The 20783-nt window shown below is 38.7% G+C and overlaps 1 protein-coding gene across 1 annotated transcript; it reads left to right on the forward strand.

The window, feature by feature from the left end:
* Positions 1-16015: 16015 nt before the first annotated feature.
* Positions 16016-19753, forward strand: ARL11 (ADP ribosylation factor like GTPase 11). Its single transcript, XM_044666043.1, has 2 exons — positions 16016-16118; positions 18569-19753. The coding sequence occupies exon 2, from the start codon at positions 18588-18590 to the stop codon at positions 19170-19172; it is 585 nt and encodes a 194-aa protein (XP_044521978.1). The 5' UTR covers positions 16016-16118; positions 18569-18587; the 3' UTR covers positions 19173-19753.
* Positions 19754-20783: the final 1030 nt, after the last annotated feature.

Raw genomic sequence — 20783 nt, forward strand, 5'->3', positions numbered from 1 at the left:
GTTCAAATCCAGCCTCAAACAATTCCCAGCTGTGTGACCCTGGGCAAGTCACTTGACCCCCATTGCCCACCGTTACCACTCTTCCACCTAGGAGCCAATGCACAGAAGTACTGTTAAAAGGAGTGTAGATTATTGTTATAAAGGGAGATCTAATGAATGATGAATAAACCTAGGACTCCTGGTGGCTTCTGAAGGAATTCAACATTTTTAAAGACAATTTAAAACAGGTATGAGATAACTTCCTGTTAGGGGTTGTTGTGTGCAGATGCACACAACAGGTTGAAAAATTTAAAGTCAGGAGAGGCCTCAGATGTCTCCTTATTTTATAAATGCAGAAATTTGTTGTTCATGTAGACAAGAGAACCAGGATTCAATCTCAGGTCCTCAATTCCAACTCTATGGTTCTTTCCACTCTGCATCTTCCAACTCTTAAGAATCTACCATTTTATGAACTGTCAGATGTATGTGTTGTTTATGTATATTTTCTTGTTAACAACAACTTACATACACTTTTAGGACAAATATCAGGTTTTACAGGCAAGTAGTAGGTAAACCTAACTTGGTTTAAATTACTGTCTTGCTACCCAATAAAAGGAAGAAAGAGTTAGTTTAAAAAAAAATTCAAACTGGCAAGTTTTCTGCATTTATTTGCTCAATCAATTAATTAATTAATCTCTATGACAGCTCAACAAAGTGTAATACAAGCTATTCATTTCATTTAATGGACACGAATTCTAGAGGCAGTGAGTGCTGTACTGGGAGTCAGGAAGAGTTAGATTTAATTCTGGTCCTTGACATTCACTGGGACATTATGAGTAAGTCATTTAAACTCTTGGCACTTCACACAACTCTCTAAGGCTATAGTGCAAGAAATTACAGGTCTTCCAGGGCAGAATAGTTGCCAGAGAAATTAAGGGTATCTTTTTTCCTAAATTGTTCTCTTGATTTTCAAAGGTCTTTATAAAAATGTTTGCCAACATAATCATGACTTGCCCCCTCTCATCAAAATGATTCTATGCAAAATAAATATGTGAATTGTTAGCATTAAGCTACTTGTTCAAAAGGCAAATCAATAACAGGCAGATTTTCCTGGTCATTTATTTCTTGACCAAAGTATTGGGAGGATGTTTCCTGTCCTGTGAAATGAGCAGAGGGAAGAGATAGAAAGGGCTTGTATCCCTGCAGTATATCAGTCCTACAGTCTCCTCTAAGACATAAAAGAGGAAGCCTTTGTAAAATAAATAAAAACCCTTTTAATCTCAATCAAAATACCTTAGAAGTTGTAATGGAAATGAGGTCAAAGTCAATCCATATATAACTAAAGTAAATCTGTTATTGAATGAAAACACTATTGCAAAGTAAGATGAGCCTATAATTTTGTTGATTAGATAGTTATTTTTGGAATGATTTCATTTTAAAGTAAGCGAGAGGAAAACACACTCATTTCTTTATCCAATTCAGGCTAGAAGAAACCAGGAGAGCAGTGTATCAGAACTGATTTAGTCTAGGAACTTGTCTTCTTCTGGCAGCTTTTGGGCTAAAAATGTGGCAACAAACTCATAAGTCAAGTCAACATGAATGAAGTGCTTAATTCTTGGCATTGTATGAAATATTGGGGAAACAAAGACAGGCCAAAAGGCAGTTATGGCACTGAAACAGCTTACCTTCTAATGGATTCTTTAATCCCTCTCCCCTTATCACTGATGTAAGTAAGTCATTAATCCCCAACTACCATGTCTGGGAAATGGCCAGCCAGATACTACTTTGGATTTATATAACGTCCTTCTTTTTACACCTGTGATCTCATCTCCTCACATTCCTGTAAGAAAGATTATCTCCTTATTTTATGTAATTTATTGAGGGCAATCCTTAACTGACAGAATGAGTGCCGTAGGGAACAGATACCTAGGTTCAAAAGATTTTATGCTTCTTCATCCACTTAAAACCATAGCTTGTGAGCCCCTATCAATGTGCTTATCTTTGAAAGTCAGCCAGAGGATATAATTAATTCAAAGAAAAGCTTAGCAAGAAAAGTAGCAACAAAAATATTTCCCCCATAAATCTGAGACTCACTCATCCACAATTGCACGAAGCATCTTTGGGAAGAGTGAGCACCTCTAGGGGACATATATGGAGAAGCACATACATAGGGCCAGGTTACATTTGTGGTGAGGAGCACTCAAAGGGATCACACGATGTTAAGGCACACATAAGGAGCGGGCAACTCACACTTCCAGCTCTTCTGATATCTTTTAGTGATATCATTATTATGTTCCCACAATCTCTGTTCCCTCTTCTTGTCCAGATGCTGCCTGCAACTTCTGGTTCATCTATGCTTTTATCATGGAGGGGCAGGTTTTGCCATGCTCCCCTAGTATAAAGTCTATACATAAACTTTTTCTAGCTCTAAATCTCTTCTAATCTCCCTGATCCCTGACTGAGTTGAGAAAAAGATGGAGATTAAGGCCAGAGTGCAGTTTCTACCCCTTGTTCAGTCTTGTTTCTGGCCTTTTCAGAATCAGATACAACAGGTCCCAAACTCAAAAGACTTTGAGGCACTCCTTTGCATTTATAAATGGAAAATCTGAGACATCAAAGATCTGAATAGAGAATTTGGTACCAGAACTAAATTCAGTTCAATCCAATTCATCAAATGTTTCTTATATGAAAAGCAGTGTACTTGGTACTGGAAACTAGACAAGAATAACACAGTCCTAGCCCTAAAGAAAGCTTCATTTTCCTTGGGGAGTGGAGGGGTGGGAGAGACAATACACAATACGATATATGTACAATTAAATAGGATTCATGGTATTCTGAGGAGGTAGAAGGCACTTGAGGGAACTCAGGGAAGGCTTCACAGAGGAGGTAGTACCTGAGCTGATCCTTGTGGGAAGCAAAAGTTTCTGAGAGATGAAGGAGGAGGAAGTACATTCTGGGCAGGAGAAACAGTTTGTGCAAATGCATGAAGATGGGAAGTTGAATATTGAAAAGAAAAAGCTAGTACAATAGGATCTTATTTTATGTGGCCAATACATTTTAAGACCACTCATAATAACAAATCCCATCATTTAGTATTTCTTGTATGAACATACCTAGACACTTTACAACTTCTTAGACTTATCAGAGCCACCAGCATCACTTCTCTTGTCCTTTGGGGAACCAGGTTGCAGAGAATATTGAATACTTGGCTAAGGAGTTGACATTGTGCCCCATAGGCAATCAAGATCCATTGTAGGTTTTTTGAGCAGGGAGGATTCCAGAATCACATATATTTTAAGAACATTATTTTAGCATCTTCATGAAGGATGGATCCTGACAGAAAGAAGGCCAATTAGGAAGCCATTATAATAGCTCAGGAGATCAGAATTTGAACTAGGATAAGTTGTAGCTAGGTGGGTGGATAAGGAATAACACGATGAACAGAGTGCCAAGCCTGGAGTCAGAAAGACCTGAGTTCAAATATAGACTTGGACACTTATTAGCTGTGTAACACTGGCTAAATCACTTAACTCTGTTTGCCTCAGTTTAATCATTTGTAAAATGAGCTGGAGAAGGAAATGGCAAACCATTCCAGTATCTCTGCCAAGAAAACCCCAAATGATGTTACAAAGAGTTGGATACAATTGAAATGACTGAAGAACAACAACAAATGATGAGAGCTATATATTGTTTGAGATGGTGATGGAATGTGTGGGTAGTGACTTCTATAGATAGTTGAATATATGAACCTGGAATTCAGGAGAGATATTAGTGTTGGTTCTCTATATCTGGGAGTTATATTGTAGAAACATAGCCCATTGATACAGAAGACATCATAGAAAGTGCAAAAAGAGATAAGAAGAGGATCCATGTCAGATCCTTGGGGGAAACCCACACTTAGGGGATGGGATCATCCTGTCCCTACATGCTATGCATTAAGCTAGAATATCTTCAGATTTGTCCTCTGGGAAAAGCTCAGACTCAATGCAGACATCTGGAGATGAGCCAGATTTTTAAGAGCTGTTATCTTTTATAAGAAATACTTGGCCAAGATTTCTTCTCTGTCTCTGTTAGTTTATTCCAAAGAAAATAAAAGGCTTTGGTTGAGTTATTCCCAAGTAGAGTGTATAATGCTTACTGCATTAGCCCCAACCAGGACTATCAGAATTAGATGCAATGTATGGCTTGGTAAAATGCTTTGGGGGTGAATTTTTGGGTAAAAAATATTATGTGTTAGTCCTTTGTTTTGCAAATAGTGAACAAGCACCAATTTTCCCCTTCTTAGGAGTGAATTGATCCCTTTGCTTGAGAAAAAAAATCATCATAAAATATCTCATTATTTAAATATTTTAAAAGCACACACATATTTTTTCCTTCTCACATTTCTTCATGACTTGTAGATTGTGTCAAATGTCAGCAGCCCAAGGACAATTTGAACAAACATTTAGATTTTCCCTCCTGAAGAACAGTTTCCTCACTCTGTAAAATATTCCAAACAGGTTTAGCATAAAAGGAATTTGAATATTGCTTGGAATTCATAAAGTAATCATCCTTCCACCAGACAATCTTGACTCTCTACAAATTTGACAGGGAGATTTTATCTTTGTGAAACATTTTCCCACAAATACCTTAAATGACTGGGCGATGAGTAGGTGACCCTATAGTTTCACTGTACATAGTTGGAAGCTGAGAGTCATGAGACACAGAAAAGTTTAAGCAATTTATTTCTTGCTGTTTACTGAATGGGTCACTAACTAATCTGGAAATGACATAAAGGTCTTGTGACCCTGAGCTGCGCCATCTCTAACCAGTTGGCTTCTCTAGCCTCCTTGCTGGTCTGGATTTTCACGACCAACTAAAAATACCCCATTTGGATCTGGAAATGTGGCTGACCGAACAGTAGCAGCATTGAGGAACTTCTTTGCACACTCAAAACAACTTGCGGAGGGGGGTGGGGAATAACACCATTTGTTGGCATTAGTTCCCTTTGGGGAGGCACAGCTGGATATTATCACATAGACTGAGAGCCGGCTCCATATCTCCGGCATCTGGCTCTTTGCCATTCGTTATCTTTTCTTGGGCTTACTGGGATTAAAATTGCAGGAGCAACTGGAAGAGTAGGAGCCGGACTTCTCCTGGCAAAGAGAGAAAAAAGATTCCTTCATGTTCATTTGTGCTGTTGCAGAGACTAGATCCTCTAGATCAAGTATTCTTAGCCATACACACACGTACACGCACACACATGCGTGCACGCAGAGGCCACTAACTTTTACCTCCTTTCTTAGTTATGAAATAGGTTTTCTACAAAAATAGGAAGTGGAAATAGCAGGAAAACCCTGATTGGTGAGCTAGATGGCAATATAAAATACTGGCAGACCTTCCAGTTTATTTCCTTCATGGCTTTTTTATTGTTTGTGTGATATGTGTCTCTTGTCACGGCATGAGCAATATGGAACTATGTATTGCAAGAAAGCACTGCGAGACTCTATATCAGACTATTTACTGCCTGGGGGAGCGGGGGAGGGAGGGAGAGGAAAAATCTGAATCCTAAAATGTCAGCAGGCAATTGTCAAAAAATTGTTTCTATGTGTAACTGAAAGAGAAAGAAAGAAATAAAAATCAAATCCTGGCAAGTAGCTTTAAAACAACCATACTAAATGCAATTATATTCAAAACGAGGACATTGACAAAGATCATTGCAACCCACTTCTGGTGCGTTTTGAGCCTGAATCCAGTTCCCGATGTGTTTTCCTTTGTCTACCAAAACAATGCTGGATTATCACTGCTGCAGGAGGGACTTTGGCTTGTTTTGTCAGGGTTGGTGTTAGATTTACCCAGGGCTGTGCTTGCAGTGTGCATGAAAATGATGTGTTGCTTCACCCTGGCCATAGGATCATGGATCACAAATAGATTTAGAGCGGAAAGAAACCTTAGAGACCATTAAATTCGACCCCCTTATTTTATGTAGGAAGAAGAGCTCAAGTGGCTTGTAAATGTCTGAGGTAGGATTTGAACTGAGGTTTTCCTGACTCCAAAATCAGTATCTGATTCATAAATTCTCTTGTCCAATCATCTTTACTACTAATGGTCAGTCCACAAAAAGGGGCAACATTCCTACTAATTTCCTTTAAGTTGTGAAGTGTCCATGCTCCATGAGGAATGAAGACTAGGTACATACACATATGTACATACATGCATTGATAGGTCAAGACAAGCAGCATTTGTTCTGTGCCTACTATGTGCTGGACATTGTGTTAAACTCTGGGGTATTCTGTGCCTACTATGTGCTGGACATTGTGTTAAGCTCTAGAATATTCTGTGCCTACTATGTGCTGGACATTGTGTTAAGCTCTGGGGATACAAAAAAAAAAAAGGCCATGAACAATCTGAACTCTCAAGGAGCTCACAATCTAACAGAGGGAAACGAATATGAAAATAACTATGTATAAACAAGGTATATACATGATAAATTGGCGGGGAGGGTAATCTTAGAAGGAAAGCCGTAGTAAGATTAAAGAGAAACTAGGAAAGGTTTATTGGGTAAAGTGAGACTTTTACTGACAATTTAGAGAAGCCAGGAGGCAGAGATGAGGTAGAGATATAGAGCTGGAAGAAACTTTAGAGACTATCAAATTCAACCACCCCATTTTACATAGAAGGAACAGGAGCCATCAAGGAGCTCAAGTGGTGTGCCACAGAGTAGCAGCTAGTAAATGTCTGAGGTAGGATTTGAACTGAGGTTTTCCTGATTCCAAGTTCAGTGTCTGATCCATAAATTCTCTTTGTACTAACCACTTGCTACTAACGGTACAACCCATAGGACAACAGATAAAAGTTGAGTGTTAAATGTCGAAGAGAGGCCAAGAAGCTAGGAGGGAGAGCATTCCAAACATGTGGGACAGATAGAGAAAATACCTAGAACCAAGTGATGGAGTATCCTGGATGAGGAGCAGCCAGGGTAACTGGATTGCAGAGCATGTCAAGGGGAGTAAGACAAGAAGGTGACAGGCTATGAAGGACTTTATAAATCAAATAGCAAATTTTTTTATTTAGTCCTGGAGGTAACAGGGAGCCACTAGAGTTTACCATATGGAGAAATGACAGAGTTTGTCCTGTGCTTTAAGAAGATCAATTTAACTTCTGAACAGAGGACAGACTAACTTGATTAGGCATGGACTTGAGACGAGGAGACCAGCCATCCTGCAATAGTCCAGTTATAAGGTAATGAGGGCTTGCATCAGAGTAGTCCAGAGTCGGAAGAGAGAATGGAACGGTTAAGAAAGTAAAAAGGAACAGAACTTGATTACTTCTTGGATATAGGAGGTGAGAGAGAGATGTTGAAGACAACACCTAGGCTTTGAGCCTGGATGGATTGGAGGATGGTGGCTAGAGAGGGTATCTGGAATATGATGGAATGGGGCAGTCAAGGCAAGTCCTCTGGACCTGTATGTTACCAGAGAGGGTGCCTAGAGAGCAAGCAGACCAGTTTGACTGGATGTAGAGCGAACAAGGGTTCAAATTAGTCTACTAAGATATGTTGGAGTTCATTATAAAGAATTTTAAATGCTAATCAAAGGAGCTTGCATTTATCCTAGAGACAAGGGTATGAAGCCATATTTCAACTCAGGAAGATAGAGGCAGTTTATCCACTGTGCTACCTAGTTGCCCTGGGCACAGATGACAATGATATTTTAATTTAATCATAATCATGTTTAATGAGTTTTATTTTATGAGAGTGAGTTTTAATTTAAACAGATTGTTAGGGGTGCCTATGGTCAGACAGCCAGTTTATGTCCACCAGGTAGTGGGTAATGTTGAATTAGAGCTCTGAAGAGAGATGAGGGCTAGATAAATATTTGAGAAACATCTGCATAGAGATGATAATTGAATCCACTGGGGTTATGAGATCACAGAGCAAATAGAGAGAAGGCTGAGGACAGAAACTCTTCTTGCATGGAGGGTAGAAATTTGGATGGTGATCCACTAAAGCAGGGGTCAGCAACGCATGACTCTCCAGCCATATCTGGCTCTTTTGAGGGCCAGATATGGCTCTTTCTGCAGGAGCCATGAAGTCCATTTTTTTTCAGGCGCTGTTACAGGAGCGGCACTGTGAGCACTGTACAGCTCTCACAAAATTACATTTTAAAAAATGTAGCCTTTATGGCTTTCATGGCCGACCCCTGCACTAAAGGAAACTCAGAAGGAGTAGTCAGACAGGTTGAAGGAAAACTAGGTGACAGTAGTGTTAAAAAGGTAGGGGTAAAGAGAAAGAACAAAGATGTTAAATGTTGAAGAGAGATCAAGGAGGATAAAGATTTTTAAAACACCATTGAATTGAGCAATTAAGGGATCACTGAGAATCTTGAGAAGAGTAATTTTGTCAAATGATAAAGTTGGAAGAGTTGAGAAAAAGGGTGTAAGATGAGGAAGCAGAAGCAAGAGGGTGAATGTTTTGTATTTTTTCCCCCCAGGACTTTGGATGTAAAGGGGAAAAGAAATCTAGGGGGATGATTTGAAGGATGATTCAGGCTCACATGAATTTTTTTTTCCCTGAGTAAGGGAAATCTGGGCAGGTTTGTAGGTTTTAGAGAAAGAACCAATGGACAAAGAAAGACTAAAGATTAGAGGCATTAGGGTGAAGATGATTAAAAGGATAAGCCTCTGGAGGAGAAAGATGAGGATAGGATCAAGATGCATGTAGCCTTACCAGGAAAGACTTGGGAAGGAAAGAGCTACCTCATCCTCAGAGAGGAGAGAATGGGGAGGGGGGAAGAATGATATGGAGAAGCTCTTAGGTGTAGAATTAGGGGGAAAAGTCTTGGATCTTCTGTAGACTAGAGCAGAGCTTAGAAAAAGATGAAGACCGACAAAAGACCATAATGTTTAGCAACTGAAAGATCACTGGGTAACCCTAGAGGGAAAAATTTCAACTGCATGATGAGGTCAGAAGTCAAAAAGATTGAAAAGTTGGAGGGGAAGAAGTAGAAACAATGTGTATAGGCAGCTTTTCCTAAGGGAGGAGAGATGAAGGGGAATAGTTTAAGAGCATCCTGCAGGGATCCTTCTAAGTATAGCCTTATATGTTGACCATGACAAGTTCACATTCAAAACCATGCTAAGGTGAGGTACTACCATTGTTTTACAGATATTCAGACTGGCCTGGAGCTAAGAACCATGCCATAACTAGAAAGGATCATCAAGATCATCAATTCCAATCTGATCATTTTACAGATGAAGTAACAGAGGCCCAGGAAATGCCTTGGCCAGGGCCACACAACTTTTAAGTGTCTTAGGGGAGATTCAAAATCAAGTCTTCCTGACTCCAAGTCCAACACTATCCATTCTACCATGCTGCTTAGTCCTTCAACTTGGCTCCTATTCCTTTGCTAATTAGTACTTATAAAGATAGATGAACTCAGTTCTGTGTAACCGATGAAGTTTTTAGCTTTGATGAAGGGTTTCCCAGGTGCTGGATGATATATGGCCTTTTCCTAGCCTACCATGCATAATAATGTCTTGGTGCTATGGAGCAGTTTGAAATTTCTTTTGTTAGTAAATCAAGTGGAAGCTTTTTTTTGTGGGTGTGTGATTTAAGATGGTGTTAAAAACCTGTTAGGCTAAAAGGATTTCCCAGAGGACCAGAGATATAATTAGCCATTAACTTCCATTCTAGAACATGGCTACATAAAACAAATTGACAGAATCTCATGCCCAACTTACCAAGAGATGGTTTCCTTACAGGTAGAATCAACAAAGTTGCTTGGGGTAGTATGAAATTCAATGAGATTTTCTTTTCAGATCTTTTTCAAAAGGTTAAAACTTCAAACCTTTTGGGGATATAAGCAATATATATGCATGTGTATAAACCATATTTTTTTCTCCCACTAAATTAGGGTCAAACTCCTCAACATTTGGAATGAGGAGTTTAAAAATGAAGAGGAGATTTCAATTCCTTTATCTGGAGAATGCTGGCAAATGTTTCTTAGTTTACTAAAAGTTGGTTAACAAGGTGAATAAAGGTTGCTAGGTGCTATGAGGCCATTTGGGACCCTGGGGGAGCTTATCTATGGATTTAGTATTCAGAAAAGATAGGCAGACCTTCTAGGCTAGTTTTAGTAATGAAGGTAGAATTAAGCAAGAGATAATTGTCACAAGAATAATAGCCAATTTTTATAGGCCTGAATTTCAAGGCCTTCCAGAGGTACACTGAGGATGTTCTTGAGATGTTCTCTCAAAGTGAGAATCAAAAGACTTTGTGGGGACAAGTATATGGCTCAGTGGATAAGGGGCCAGGAATGGAGATGGAAGGTCCTGGGTTCAAATCTAGTCACAGACACTTCCTAGCTCTGTGACTCTAGGCAAGTCACCTAACTCCAATTGGATAATCCTTACCGCTCTTCTGCCTTACAATCAATACTCAGTATTGATTCTAAGACAGAAGGTAAGGGTTAAAAAAAAAAAAAGACTGGAATTGCTTTTGACTTTCTCTCTTGCTATTCTACAAATGAAGGCTAAATCAAACACTGTAGAAAGAGAATAAGCTTACATTACACAAAGATACTAATAAGGGGAAAAGGGCTTTGATTTATAACTATGTATAAATGGTGTATGAATGTACACATTCTTTAGCAATCAAAATTGATTCATTTACATTCCCCAGAGAGGACACTACTGGCAGTTACAAAACTCTAAGAAGCAAACATAACTTTATATGTAAAAAAAAAAAAATCAGACTATAAAACGAATCTCAGTAGTTACAGTTTAACAGATCCTAAAGCACCCACTCTGGAATATAATCAACACAAATTTTGGTACTCATATTCACCTGTGTCTTTTGAAATACCAATATGGAAAAAGCCCTTTTTAAAAAAATGAGAGCATGTGGATATAATTACTCTGAGATAATGGAATTTCTAAATTATTTATACTGAGCTTCATTTGAATGTTTTCTTTTCTTTTTTTTTTTTTTTTACTAATAATGAGTTCAGACATTCATTTCTATGACTCAGCCTAATCCATAGCTGATTTTCTGAAGCATCTGCAGTTGTTGCCTCTGGATTATTTATGTGCATAACGTGTCTTGCTTCAGTGTACTTTATTATGCTTGTAGAATATCTCTGGAAAAGTTCTATATAAAGGGTGTTGATACATACTTTAAAATTTTTCAAGAGGCTATTATTTTTTCTAAAAAATGTATTATAAATAACTTTAAATATCAATCAAATCAAATCAAATATTTAAAATTCATTACATTAAAAAAGAATTTCCATATATAAACAATTAAAACCACAAATTTCTTTCCTCTGTTTCTTTCCCCCCCTTTTTTTTGGTCATATATTTGTATTCCATGTTGTTCTAAACTATGCTGATCAATTGGTACATTCCCAAACCCTCATTTCTGTTCCATATCATGCCACTTACACTCAAGCCATCATTCACATACCCTTCTTGTTGGAACCTTAGCACGTAACACTTTGCACCAAGGGAAAATGGCAAATTGTGGTCTCAAATAAGATTCAAACACTAGATGCTCACCTCAGTGTGCCTCCCAGTATAAACCCTGTACCCAAGGGGAACTGCAAGAGGCCTCTACAAAGAGATAGAGAACTTCCAGGCCATGCAGAACCAGAAGATGCTAGTTACCCGATGCCACATATATATGATACACATGTGACACACTTCTCTTTATACTCTTAAGTTGGATTTCTTCCCGTGAACTCTGTCTATGCGTGGGAGAATATGCCCTTGTTTTTTTTTTTTTTGAGAAGATTTTGTACTAACTGTTCCTTCGTAAATGCCTTTGATAATAGCTAATTAAAGTCTACTAATTTTTTTCACTTGAATTTTTTTCAATTACATTTAATAATTGTTATCTGACATTTTGTGATTTAGATTCTTCTCCTCCCTCACTCCCCTCCTCCTCCCTAAGGCAGTAATTAGTAAGATATAGATTATACCAGTGCTGTCATGCAATTCATATTTCCATATTCCTTATGCTGTGAAAGAAGACACATATCAAACTATAAGAAATAACTCATAAAGGAAATAAAGTGAAAAGTGGAATGCTTTGATCTGCACTCCAAAGGTTCCATCTTTGACTTTGGATGACATTTTTCATCATAAGTCCCTTGGGGTTATCTTGTAAATTTGCATTGCTGATAATAGTTTAGTCCTTCATTGTTGATCATTGTACAATATTTCTTTTGCTGTATATACTGTTCTCCTGGTTTTGTTCACTTCATTTTGCATCAGTTCATATAACTCCAGGTTTTTCTGAACTCATCCTGTTCAACATTTCTTATGGCACAATAGTATTCCATTACAACCATGTTCTACAACTTGTTCAGCCATTCCCCAATTGATGGGCATCCCCTCAGTTTCCAATTCCACTACAAAAAGAGCAGCTATAAATATTTTTGCACAAGTAGGTTCTTTCTCCCTGTCTTTGATTTCTTTGGGATATAGACTCAGTAGTGGTGTTTCTGAGTCAAAAGGTATGAGCAGTTTTATGGCCTTTTTGGTGTGATTCCAGATTACTCTCCAGAACGGTGATATCAGTTCACAGTTCCACCAACAGTGTATTAATGTCCCAATTTTTTCATATCCCCTCTGACATTTCTCATTTCCCTTTTGGTCATATTAGCCAAACTGATAGGTATGAGGTGATATCTTAGAGTTGTTTTAATTCGAACTTCTTTAATCAATAGTGATTTGGAGCATTTTTTCATATGATTACAGATCATTTTAAATTCTTCATCTGAGAACTGCCTGTTCATATCCTTTGACTATTTATCAACTGGGGCTGACTAATTGTTAATAAGAAGCATACCGAGAGTAGGCTACAATAGAAGAAGTTGCCACCTACAGTGTTACCCCTAGAATCTGAAAGTAATAGACTCTGTTTGGGAATTCCATCTGAGAGTGAAAGTGCAAGTTCAGGGAACAGATTGGAGGTGATATTTTATTTCACAGTCTTATAATCTGCCTATTTCTGATCCTTGAAATAAAATATTCAGGTACTCAGATTTTGCAGGTCTCATTCTTGGTAGACCTGGAAGTCTCTGTGAACTTTATAGACTCATTGCTTACCCTAGAAGTACAAGAAATGCTGGGTTAGTTAAAATGATCAATGGATACCCCTCTTCAATATGGATCAGTGAATCAGGGGACTAAGATCTAATTTAAGAAAGATCATCATAGAGAAATCACATTGCAGAAGCCAAGATTTGAAATGACTATTGTGAGAAGCTTATCTATGATCCATGACAGAATGAAGGGATTGAATGCATACAATATCAGGCTAGAGATGACCTTTACTGGAAGAAATAAAAATCAATTTTTCTTTGTCAGATAATTAGAACAGAGAGTTTTGAGTCTAGATGAAGACACCTAGGAGGCAAGTAACACCTATAGCCTGCTGAGCAACCAGAGTTGAGAATAAATCTGGAATAGTTTTATAAGTGAGAAAAAGATTTAATTAAGCAATGTTTGAAAACAGTGAAGTTTAGCAACGGGGTGACTTAATTTGTACCTATCTCTTTTACTTTAAATTTCATTGGAGTATGAATATCAAATTGTTATCAAGTAGATGGCAGAAATTAGTCAAAAGGTTTACTAAATACACATACTAAGGTATACTAAATTGGATCAAGAATTACACTTTATTCATTAGTGAATCTGCCTCTTTCAGTTATCTATGCCTATTGTTGTTTAGTCATTTTCTCAGTCATGCCTGGCCTTTTGGGACCCTTTCTTGGCAAAGATATTGAAGTGATTTGCCATTTCCTTCTCCAGGCATTTTACAGTTGAAGAAACAAAGACAAACAGGGTTAAATGACTTGTCCAGGCTTACCCGGGTTAGTAAGTATGAGATTTGAACTCAAGAAGATGAGTCTTCCTGACTCCAGACCCAACACTCTATGCCCTTGCCACCTAGTTGTCCCACACATGTCTGAGGGAAGCTGGATTTTATGGATTATACACTGATTCCAAGAATGAAGAGGCATTTGCCATTCACCTGGTGGCAACTGTCCAAAATTTAGATGAGTTTTTTGTGTTGTTACCTTCCATCTTGGATCAATACCATATATTGGTTCCAAGGCAGAAGAGTAGGAAGGGCTAGGCAATGGGGAATAAGTGACTTGCCCAGGGTCACACAGCTAGGCCTGACTCTAAATCCACTGAGCCACCCAACTGTCCCTAGGCACAGTTTTTAGGAGGAATTGATTACCCTCCTTAGGGTAATTAATTGTACTACAAGATCAAAACCCAATATGTAGCATTAATCTTCAAAATGAGTTTAGCTTTCTTTGGAAAACGATTCCCAAAGGAATCTATTCCATACTGTGATTTAGGATTAGCTGAAAACTTCATCTTACTTGAGGTAGGCATTGTGTTTTGGAAAGAATGCTGAACTTAGAACCATAGAATCTTGTTTCTGATTGTTATTACCTGTGTAATTTGAGCTCATCACTTAACTACTTTGGGGCCTCAGTTTCCTCATCTGTAAAATGAAAGTTTGAATTAGGTGACATATAATTTTGATTCTAGATGTATAATTCTTTGGTAGTAGGTAACAAGGTCCTCTTCAACTCTGGAACTCTTTACTCCCCACATGTTCTGCTTTCTCAAACAACAGACAAGGCAAGAATGAAAATAGCAAAACATTTCAACAAGATAGAATGATAAAATCAATTACAAGGGAAAATCCCATAGTAGGATCACTCTGCGGCCTCTATACACAAAGGGGTAAATTTCCAAGAGACTTTGGAGCCAGTGTGAGAGGTGACATGCCCTGTACAGCTCATGCCCCTAGGGCTGCACTGGATCTGGAGCAATCAATCAATGAACACTTATTAAGAGTCTACTATATGTGTGGAGGGTGGGATGGGGTGGGGGGCAACTAGGTGGCTCAGTGGATAAAGAACCGGGCCTGGAAATTCCATTTGGGGTTTTCTTGGCAGAGATGCTGGAATGGTTTGCCATTTTCTTCTCCTGTGTAGTTCATAGATGAGAAAAGTGAGGCAAATAGGGGTAAGTGACTTGCCCAGGGTCAGGTAGCTAGGAAGTATTTGAGGCCAGATTTAAACTCAGGAAGATGGATCTTCCTGACTCCAGGCCTGGTGCCTCCTATCCATTGAACCACCTACCTGCCCATATAATAATGGTAGCTAGCATTATATAGTCCTTTAAGGTTTCCAAAGTTTTACATATTTTATTTCATTTGATCTGCACAATAACTCTGGGAGGAAGGTGCTTTTATCATTATCCATATTTTACAGATAAGGAAATAGGGAAAAGGAAGAGGGGGAAGGAAAGAAGAGAACAAGCATTTTAATAAATGTACCTACCTATGTGTCAGATACTGTGCTAAGTGCTTTATAAATATTATCTCATTTGATCCTCTGGGAGGCAGGTGGCATTATGAACCCAATTTTACAGCCAAGGAAACTGAGGCAAACAGTATTCAAGTGATTCACTCAGGGTCACATGACTAGTAAGTATTTGATTTGAACTCAGGTTTATTTGCAAGTCCTGGGAGAGTCCTAACCACTGTACCACCTAAGCGCATACATCTAAGCTAGTGAAAGAATCCCTACAGATGAGAAAAAGACTGTAGGGCTTCGATAAAATGGGAAAAGGGACGACAGTTCTCACTCAGGACCTTCATAATAGATCCACACGCCAAGACTGCACAGATTATATGAAGACAAGCAGAAGACAGAAAAATGAACACCAGCAGGACTCTCTTTCCAGCCTTTGGATTCCGAGTTGCTAGGATACAGGAGCATCTGATGATAAGATCTTGCATGAGTAGCTTGCATGAGGCATCCCCTCCAGAGCCCATGAATACAGGAGTCCCTTGTGTCAGTTCTGAGGCAGGGCCAGAAGAGAAGGGAAAAAAACAATCCTTATCTCACTGAGAGGCTGCAAAATTGCCACACTGGTCCACCCCCACCCCAGTGAAAAGGAAATAGAGCAGTAGCAAGAGTGACCACACACACTTCCTTAAACCTTGCTCTAGGTCTCTCCCTCCCTGTGTTTGTGACATTCACTGGCTGAGATCAGATTGACTCCATGGGAGACTGGAAACTGAAGCCCGGAGGAGAAATTGCCCTTTACTGCTTAACTAGATGGAGGTAATTTTTATTATTTGTCTATTCTGGTGGTCAGGGACTGAGGAGAAAGGCATAGCTACTCAGTATTTGCCATTTGTTTCTTCTCAAAGGCAATGGAATAGTTCCTCTGCACATGTTATCTCCTTGGATCCTCACAACACTCCAGTGAGATAGCTGTTATCATTACCTTAATTTTACAAAAGAGAAAACTGAGGATAAGACAGGTGGAGTGTCTTGCCCAGGATCACTAGGCTAGTAAATGGAGCTGCTTGTTGGTGTCAAAGGCTTTTTAGCAGTTCTACTAACTCAGTCTATTGGGGATAAGCCTCACCTTCCAACAGAAACTTGCTATGTTATATATTGGACATATTTTCAGAATTTTCCAATGTATTAATCAGTTATGGTGATTCCCACCCCCTCTTAAAAATACTATTTGTCACATAGGATGGTTCTCTGGAATGGGAAGAGAGAAATACTTGGGATATCTATGGTGATATAAGAAACAAAAAATCAATTTTAAATTATTTAAAAAAAACATCCCTAGGATTCATAGACCTAGGATTGCAAGGGATCTCAGAGGCTATCTAGAACAAACTTTCTACCCCTATAATTTTTTTTCAGGGGAAGAAAATGAAGCCCAGGAAAATTAAAGAATTTTTTCAAGGTCAGAGAGGGAATAAGTTTCAATTTCAATAATTTTCAAATAAGTTGTTTTTTGTGATTAGAGACTCTTTGGAGCATAGACTTAGAACTGGAAGGAATCAAGGAGTCATCTTGCCCAGTTTCTCATTTTAGAGATGGGAAAACTACAGTCCAGAAAGGTTATGATTTGTCCAAGGTTATTGACAGAAGGTGGAGGAGTATGTAGTAGTAGTAGTGGTAGTGGTAGTAGTAGTAGTAGTAGTAGTAGTAGTAGTAGTAGTAGTAGTAGTAGTAGTAGTAGTAGTAGTAGTAGTGGTGGTGGTGGTGGTGGTGGTGGTGGTGGTAGTGAAGAGTAGGGAGGAGTAAGAAGGACTAGGGAGTAGTGGTGGAAGTAGTAGTAGTAGTAATAGTAGTAGTGATGGGAATAGTAGTAGAAGTAGTAGTAGTTAGTAGTAGTAAGAAGTAAGTAGCAGAGTCAAGGAAAATTCACATCATTTGGGGTATACATTTCTTCTCCCTCTGTCAATAAGCTAATAGTGTTTGTTGGAAACTTTGTCTGCATTAGCCCGCATAGGGAAAGTTAGGAAAGGAGCAGAAGGTGGTGTTTGGGCTTTCTCTTTCACTCTGATTAATGAACCCAGGAGTTTCCCAGAGTTTGAGCTTAAGGAGCAAAGCAGAAGTTAGCATCAATAGGGCACTAAGAACAGAAGTTTCTACTCAGTGTTTTTCACTAACTAATGCTATCACAACCATATAATAAATAATGACATCTGCCTTTTTGCTTTTATTGCTAACGAATGGCAGGACAGACTATATTTCTTTTTGTTGGTGGGGGGGAAGAGGTTTAGGCACTTACTCTTCTATGAAGCAATTTTCTGAAGAAATAAATGCTAGTGAGTGTTGACTCACTGGTTCTGGGTCTTTCCTTCCCTTTGAGACATTCATCGGCAGAGATCAGATTGGCTCAGTGGGAGATTTGAATTCAAGTGATATATCCTCAACTTCCTGATCCTGGGGAGTCATTTCTTTTTATAATTTATTTATTTATTTAAACTATTTCTCCTTGGTTATATGATTCATGATCTTTTCCACCCTTCTTCCCTCCCCGCTCCTGGAGCTGACAAGCAATTCCATTGGGTTATACATGTATCATTGTTCAAACCTATTTCCATATTTTCATATTTGCAATAGAGTGATCTTTTAATGCCAATACCCCCATCATATCCCCATCACACGACATGATCTATCATATGTTTTTTCTGGGGAGTCATTTCAACAAACCTAGATTCCGGTCTAGATCATTTTTTCTAATTGTGAAATTATGGAAGATCTTGTTATGTTGGGGGTACAAATCATTCTATGCACTTGCTAAGGTCAATTCAATTCATCAAGCATATATTAAGTGCCTACTGCCTACTATGTGCCAGGTACTGTGTTAGCACTGGAGATACAAAAGGAGAAACAAAAGCTGGCATGTATACAGATTAAATCAATGCAAAATATATGTAAAATAAATATAGAATCATCTATCAAGAAAGTAGGGAGCTTTATCTCACCCCTAGGCATATTATTTAAATGAGTCTTGAAATGAACTAAGGGAGGCAAGGGGGGAAAATATTTCAAGTATGAGGGTACAATCTAAGGAAAGAAATAGGAGCAGGACACAGGGGATGTCATGAAGAGGGGAATAGCAACTAGTCCAGTTTGACTGGAAGATGAGTGTATGGATAATTAGACTGGAAGGACAGGTTGGAGCCAGGTTGTGACCCTAAGTGCCCAATATCTAGAAAGGAACAGTCAATTACCACTGGCATTTTTTTCCCCTTTAGGATTTAACCAGTGGCCAAGATGGGTAACCTAAATTTCAAAGCTCAGCATAAGGAGGAACCCAGGGTGGTGATAATGGGCCTAGATTCTGCCGGCAAGACCACTCTCCTCTACAGACTGAAGAGTAACCAACAAGTGGAGACCTACCCTACTGTGGGCTTTAATGTGGAGTCTTTGGAGGCATCAAAGTATGGGGCCCTGACTTTGTGGGATATAGGGGGTCAGGACCAACTCCGGTCCAGCTGGAAGGACTATCTAGAGGATACTGACTCCCTCCTCTATGTACTGGACAGTACAGATGAAGACCGGCTGCCTGAGGCTACGGTTGAGCTGGAAAATGTCCTGAATAATGCTCATATGGTTGGTGTCCCTTTCTTGGTCTTAGCCAATAAGCAGGAGGTGCCAGGCGCCCTGTCTCTGCTGGAGATTAGGGATAGGATGCAGCTCGAACGATTCAATGACCGATGCTGGGAGCTTCGGGGCTGCAGTGCCCTTACAGGTGAGGGGCTAAAAGAAGCCCAATTGGCCCTAGAGAGACTTCTTCAGTCCCGAAAACAGCTCTGCCTCTACACTATGCAAGTGAATGGACAGAGGAAGGAATCTTGACTAACTAGAAACATTGTTGACTAAGAATGAAGGAAACTGAGTGACCTTGAAAGACTTAAGAACCTGAACAACATGATGATCAACCACTGTTCCAGTGGGCCAATAATGAAGAGCCCTAAGTCCTTTCTGACTGAGAAGTGATGGTTTAAATATAAAAAATAAATACATTTTTGGAAATGGCCAATATGAGAAATTGTTTTGCTTGACTATGCATATTTGTAACCAAGGTTTTGTTTTTTCTCTTTTTTTTTCTTTTTCTAGTAGGAAGGGGGAAGTGGTAAGGCGAGAATTCTTGTAAATGGGGGAAAAACCTTTAATTAAAAAAATAAAAGCTGGTGGAAACAACTAATCATTAGTAAGTTTGGATATAACTGCTTATCAATCCAGAAATTCCCTACATTTTTTTCCATAATAATTTACTCTCATTTGCATTTCTTCAACAAATAACAAAAACAATCCTCCCCCATCCCCTACCCTCAAACAACCAGCCTCCCAATTAGTTCTTTAATTTCACTGTTTACAAATTAAAGCGTTTTCAGTCTTGCTTTTCTTTTCAAAATTTTTTGATGCTGTGTAAGTTCATAGAGTTCTGGATCAGGAACATCAACATTTCCCTAAAACAATGACTTTGTGCTCCCTACAAACATTTTCAAACCCATCAGGCCAATGCAAGGCCATCTTTAGTCTAGCCTCAATGACCTTTTGGACTTCTAGTTGACTTATCACAAACTTTAGCTTTCTAATGGAGTTACTGTTGGAGATAGCTGTCTGGAATACATCATGGTACATCTTAATATGGGTAAACTCTTACCAATTAGGAGCTCAGGGCACTAGGGGAGGAGCAGGAGTGTTGGATATGAGGCAGAGTGGAGCCCAATAGCATTATAGGAAAATGGCCAGAGTACCATATAACTCCTACAGTCCTTTCTAGTTCTAAATCCAAGATTCTATTGAAGCCTTACTTTGTGTGGCTTAATAAAAAAACCTTTTTTTCCCTTTCAAGTCCAAGATATTGTTCTTATAATCTCATATTTGCCCTTTCTCCTTGCTCTTTTGGGGAGTTAGTTATGCCAAATATTAATAAAATTCATAAGATCAGAATCCCCAGACTAGTCACTAAGTGGAGACCTATGACCCTTAGTACCCTCTGGAAAAAAAATCTAACTAGCCACTGCCTTTTCCTTTAACCATTTCTTCATAGCAAACACTGCAGCAAAAGTTAACATATTTTCATTCTGAAACAAAATCTATTATAAAAGAACAAACAATAAATACACAATGTTTAAAAAAGGTTATGTAGTTCCAAAAGGGTAACGATGCTGGTTCTCCAGATAGGAGGAAGATAGAGAAACTAGAGAGTAGATAGATGAACCAGATCCCAACAGTGCTATAAGATAGGCATCTTCAAGCAAATGGCAAGTTCTTTTCTTTTTGTCTATTTTATTTCTTTATTTAAAATTGTTTTTAAGTTCAAAGATATTTTATTTCCCCAGTTACGTTGTAATACTGATTTTCAACATATGTTTTTCAAAATTATAAGATCGAAACCGTCTCCTTTCCTCTCTTCTCTCCCCCAACTCAGAGTTGGTAAGCCATTTGGTCTGGGCCATA

Source organism: Gracilinanus agilis, chromosome 3, assembly GCF_016433145.1.
Source record: "Gracilinanus agilis isolate LMUSP501 chromosome 3, AgileGrace, whole genome shotgun sequence".
Lineage (NCBI taxonomy): Eukaryota > Metazoa > Chordata > Mammalia > Didelphimorphia > Didelphidae > Gracilinanus > Gracilinanus agilis.